This window comes from Hetaerina americana, unplaced genomic scaffold (assembly GCF_022747635.1).
Source record: "Hetaerina americana unplaced genomic scaffold, ioHetAmer1.1.p SCAF_11, whole genome shotgun sequence".
Lineage (NCBI taxonomy): Eukaryota > Metazoa > Arthropoda > Insecta > Odonata > Calopterygidae > Hetaerina > Hetaerina americana.
In genome coordinates this window covers 6,993,058-6,999,057 of record NW_027286181.1, presented here as the reverse complement: position 1 = coordinate 6,999,057, position 6,000 = coordinate 6,993,058, and the positions used below count along the sequence as shown (strand labels likewise).

The 6,000-nt window shown below is 39.2% G+C and overlaps 1 protein-coding gene across 1 annotated transcript in view; it reads right to left on the bottom strand.

Annotated features, from left to right (window-relative positions):
- Positions 1–1,132: 1,132 nt before the first annotated feature.
- Positions 1,133–6,000, bottom strand: part of LOC139701072 (uncharacterized) — a 41,320-nt gene continuing 36,452 nt past the window's right edge. The window contains exon 7 of the mRNA XM_071599647.1: positions 1,133–2,109. Coding sequence (XP_071455748.1) covers positions 1,769–2,109 — 341 coding nt within the window. The 3' untranslated portion in view covers positions 1,133–1,768. The remainder of the gene's footprint in view (positions 2,110–6,000) is intronic.

Sequence of the window (6,000 nt, the reverse complement as noted above, 5' to 3'; positions counted from 1 at the left end):
ATACAGCAACAGTTGCTGCCACATTCGTTCAATAAATTAACCGAGAAAAAGCAGCGGAATCGTGTCGAGTTATGAGCTCATCAAAACTTACATAGTTTTCTCCTATTGTTCATACTTTGTTTGAGTGCATGCCTGGGACGTATCACATGCTCCATGATTTATTCTATAGAAATTGCTTCATTAGATATGTATTATTATCAGCGGAATGACACGAAATGTTCGGCGACGATAATTAATTTGAGTCATGTGTGCGAGAGAAAGGATGTGAATGCATCTCCGCATACATACGATCCGAAGTCAACCACCTTAAGTTTGTATTCCAGGAGCGTTCTACTTATGATTCGACATTGTCGCTGCGCTGCGCTTTCTTTAGAAGCTTCTTTTATCATGCTACTTATGGTGACTCTGTCATAGGAATTTTAAGTTGATGAGTGATTATTAGTCCGCCCAAGCCCCTTGACCATACCGACGCTCCTTAGATTATTTCTCCGACGGGCTGCAAGATTTTATAAAATGCATTTTCCTTTTATTAATGATGCAATAAAACTGCTTCATTTGAATTCTTCGTCGTTATTTTGGACTTTTTAAATTCTCAAATCTATAAAGTTCATCCTACCATGAAACTTACGGGACTTTGCCAAACCTAAGACGAAGCACTAGGCATGGTGGGCGAGGAGAGGGGTTTGTTGGGAGAAATCCTATGGAGGCAGGGAAAATGGATGAAGGGCGTGTTGACTGGCAGTGGGATGCTGAAAACTGTAATAGAGGGGAGAATGATAGGCAAACGAGGAAAGGGAAGGAGCAGGATAGGGATGTTGGACGGGATGAAGGGAGGATGGAAGCACTCCGAGATGAAGAGGGACCTGATGTAGAGTAGAATGCTGGATTTTGTGTCTTTTTAGGAGTCACAAAATATTTATTTGATAGTTGTGTCCATCCAAAAACCTACCTTAATCGGTAGATTACCTTAAAATAATAATGGGCGTGGATTTGACTGAATGTTGTCGAAGCACTCGAGTCAAGCTGTATCTTAATCATCGAAAAAAAATATGTAAAACAAACTCCAGGAATTATATAAATAATTTATTTTACTTAATGCTATAATAATATTTACATAATTTTTGTCGATAATGTTATGATACATTTGATAATGTAGTGGGATAAAGTTGAGAAATATCCCATCAAAAAAGCTAAGGAATTGATTCATCCTGCGTAATGAAAACTATAATATTTATTTACTAAACTAGTGAAGCGAGACGAGCACTAACACCTTGCGACCACAAGAAGAAGCAAATGAGGGAAAATAATGAGAAGTAAATTTTCATACATTAAATTGTCTTGCTTTTGAGCTTATTTAAGCTTAATTGTGAGATCGCGCAGTGCCTCATTTAGAGCAAGTTAATTGTGGCCGATATCCAAAGGATAGTCAAGTAAATTTAAATACTCCTTGGACAGTTTGGTGCGATTTCCATCTTTTTAGTTCCGCACAAAATATCTCGCTCTTGATTTGCCGAGTTGGCCGCGATTACTCGCATACTTGGAGTTATCTCTTTGTGAAACAACCTATGTTGACCAAAATCTTACTCTTACGCGACCAAACCTCTCTCTTTATTCTTTTTAATCCATGATGTAAGGCAAACTCGGCCTTTCGTCATGTTCCTTTGGGCCCATTGATTTTTCTGCGGCTTTATTTCCCACCAAATTTACGGCCAAGTCTCGTCTCACACGGAGTCGTGGGTTGCGCCGCAGTCAGAAATACACAAATTCTCTAACTGGAGGCTCCTGCACCGATTTCAGAGAGCAGTCTTCGTTCCCTCTCCCACCTCCGGATGGCGTTGCCAGCCGGGCCCTCTCCCTCGGGGCCACTGTCCTCGCAGATGTATCGGAGGCGTGCCCCGCAGTCGGCCCCCTCGTACACGTATCTCCCAGAGGGCCCCGTTGGTTTGAAGGACATCTTGAGACACCTGCCGCCCTTGCCCGGCGCCACAACGCCTCCTCCGTTCCCACCCTGCAGGTCCCCTGGGGACAGCGGGGTGGACACGGGCCGGCCGCTGTGTGACCAGATCCACAGGAGGCCAGGGTTCAGCCCTCCCGTCCAATAGTCAGCGCCTGAGGGTATGATATCCGATGCGTTATTCCGCCATCAATTCCACAACCGTCGGAAATGTGTTTTAAATCGGCGTATCGCACTCAGGAAGGAAAATTGTTTAATATGAGGATACAATTTAAACTTAGTTCGGCAGAGATTTACGAAATAAATCTTAAAAGTCACCCCCGACAACTTCTGTCTTTTACACAAGTGACAGAGGATTGTAATATCGTTACATAGCAACAGTTATCACAAATTGAATGAATCTTGTTTTATCTCTAACGGCGTAAGTATGTAGATTCTGGTAATTTCAGCAAATGGGCGTTTAGAGGCATAGTATTCAATAATTGGCGGCGTGACAGTTCTGGCAATTCTTACCATATTCATATCATTTACTAATAACTTAGGTTAAAGCAACTTACCTGCAGTATCATCATTTTTGTATATCATTTTTTCATATCCAACTATTGACAGAACGATAAGCTAGGTCTGCAGTTCGCCGTATGACTGATAATATGTATATTAAAAATACCTTGGTATTTTTATTTTGCCGTATGACTTAATGTGTATATTTAAAATACATTGGTGTTTTTAGAACCCCCTTGTTGTGAAAAAACTGACTTCAATAAACTTTTGGATATAGGTAAAGAGAAGGTCTTGGAATTTGGATTTTGAATTCCTAATCTCTCTCGTATGCATCTAGCATATACTCGTATAAGCTTAGAAAATTATTATATCTTGCATACGTGTTCTTTCTCCTTGTTGAGTATATTCGTCAAATAACATTTTTTCAGCCGTTTGGTCATTGCCCACTTTTGAATGACATCGGTTTTACTCGTATAAATTCAAGAAAGACTTATACTTGTCTAAATAAAATTGTATTCGAACCTTACATATTTTTCTTAGCTTCAAATACTCATCACTACTGAACGCATCGCGTATGAGTTTGGTTTATGTTGCCAAGGATATGCATCCTTGGCCTAATAATTGTCCTGTTACGTGTTTTAAGGCCGACCACGGGCTGTCCTTCGCTTTGCGCAGGAAGAGTTAAGTTTCCTCCTCTCATTCGTATGAGTTCGCTCTGCCTGTATCCACGCTGAGGACGACGAACTCGATCTAATTAATGGAGGAAAACAGCAAATCGCGGAAGCACTGCTAATCACGGACTCTGGGCGCAAAAACAGCCTCTTCGCGAGGGATTATTCATCTCCGAGAAAGGGAGCATCGGGCGTGTAAAACGGAATGCTGGCACGCTTCGTGACTTGGAAGCGCTGGAACGATTCATAATGGCTCGTAATCTGCTTGATTCTGTGATTACACCTTTTCCCATTGAGTTTCAGATTGTGAATTGGGTCAAAATGATAAATGAAGAGGACGCGTGGTTATAGTCCTGGTGATCGCACCGTTGGCGTACATTAATCGCAAGGATGCCAATAGAACGTTTTAATGCATCCATTAGTGTATTGAATCTGCGTCTCCCGTTCTGTTTCATTCGTGAAATGTTCATCTACATCTACTAAATACCCCGCATTCGCCGCAAGGGGGTGTGGCGGGGTTTTTTAGGAAACCACCCGTAATTAAGACGAAAAACCGTATGTAAAAACCATAAATTTATACCATCCACAAACAAAACATTGTATACATTCATGCAAAAACTCTTTAACCCCACACACATGCAAACACTCAAAACTACAAACTAACATACACATGCACCTACGAATATACATTATGTCTTTGTAATGTTTAATTTTGTTCCTACTTTTAAATTAAATGTTTTTAATATTTCTAAAGTGACTTCGGGTCAGGCACCTTAACCGTTCATAAAGACGTTAAAATTTAAATGAAATGTCTTCCTTCTTAGTGAAGCTGATAGACAAAAGTGTTTTCACACTTAAGTGAGTCGTGACGAAATCATAGAAATTTGATTGGGAAAATGGTAATCTTTGCGCCCAATTCTGAGTTCTTTTTTCTAAGTAAAACAGTAACATGCGTGAGCTCAGTAATCCCGCCAAAATCAGTGACAGTATTATTATTATGGAACTGAGTTAGGAAAAATATGCATGCATTCGTATACTTGTATGTTAGTTACTCTCTGGCATTTTTACGCACTGATTCTCGTGCTACACATAAATTGTCGGGGTAGCCTAATGAGTTAATGGGGTATCCGGGAGTACTAAACCGTGGGATCTAATCCGGGTGATGACTCCGGGAAACCCTCGCCTAAATTTCAACCGATTGTGCGAGTGCGATTTTATGATTACGAGAACTATTTGGAAAGCCTCAGGTGGTACAAATAAGAGGAAGTCGTGGCTTATCCCAAACAGCCTTTACCCTGCGTAAATTTCATACACCAGTGGAATCAGTTCGAAGAGAGCTCCTTTTTTCTGATTTATAAAAGCAATTAAATATTCGTACATGAATAGATATCCTCTAGATTTGGATTGACACAGATCTCTAGAAATGTTTCACTGTCCTCTCTTGAAACGTCGGAATATTTCTTTTGCTGGTTATTTTATTACATATGCTTCATATTTCATCAGATATTACTTATTGGAGTGCAAAGTTTTTATTCCTTATCAAGGTTAATAGAAAACTGAATAATTATAACTTTGATGGTTAAATACAAAATAACTATATTTATCCGTGATAGTTACACCTAGGCTCAACGTATCAGTTGAAGATATTGTCAGCGTACAGTCAATAATGGGCTAATTTTCAGAGCTACGAAAATTCGATTGATTTTCAGTTTTTATAGATGGAAAAAGTTTAGTTTATGTATTATCAGGATGGCATCCTTGCATCCGAAGCACTCCTTGATGTTTGAGAGTATCTCTGCCACGTTAGAACTCTCTATTCTCGTGAAAGGAAACTTCATAGGGTGATTAGAAATTTCCGCTACCTAATTTTGTCAAACGCTGACTAATGAGAATGCCAGAAAATAAGTTAAATAATGCAGTAAATGAGGAAAAAATAGAGACAGTTATAATAACTGCTTAAGACCAGATTAATTCACAGAATAGAGACTTATGTTAGAGGTCATATTTACTATCCGAAAATTCTCATTCCTTTGCGAAATATCTTTAAGACCTGATCAGCAGATTGTATTGTCGTCGGAAGTGAAACATGTACGCATACTCTTACTTTATTTTGGCTCAAGTAATGTGTTTTTGGTTTAATAGATTCTACTATTTAAGTTGGATAGTGATAGCTTTATACTTCAATTTACCCTGGAAGGATCTGTGCCATGAGACATATGGAAGTTTGTGGCAACTTAGTAATCCAGGGAATGATTTAGTGCCGTAAATAATTTTATTGAACCTTTAGCCTACATTTTGTTGCTGGCTGTCCTCTTAATCGTTGTATAATTTTGATTTTAATTACAGCCATGAGCTCCTTTCAGTAATGGCTACCTTTCACGTGAGTCAAGCGGTTCTGCTGGTCACGTGCGCTGTGATCAAGCACCTTCTTCCTAGAGGCATATTAAGGATACGCGTGGGAATATTAATTATCTAACTATGCTAATAAATTATTAATAATACGTTTAAAATAAAAGTATTAATTGGCATGTAGCTAGTCATGGGGTGTTGAAGAACGTGAAAGAGGGGAGAATGTTAGGCGAGGAAGGGCCAGGGATAGGACAGGGGTATTGGACGAAGTGAAAGGAGGAAGTATATGAAGTTGAAGAGGAGCTCCTTTAAGTGTAGAATTATGGGTTTCATTTTAATGGAAGATTTTTGTGGAAATTGTTGCTGTATGTACCGTTTGGTAGCTTGTGTTCCTCCAAGCCTACCCTAACAGGTAGATTACAGATGATAATGACTTAGGTTTGAAAAGTACTACGCGTTATCACTTATTTGTATTTCATTGAGAAAGTTGCTTTCAAAACATTTTGTATAGAAATATTTAATATC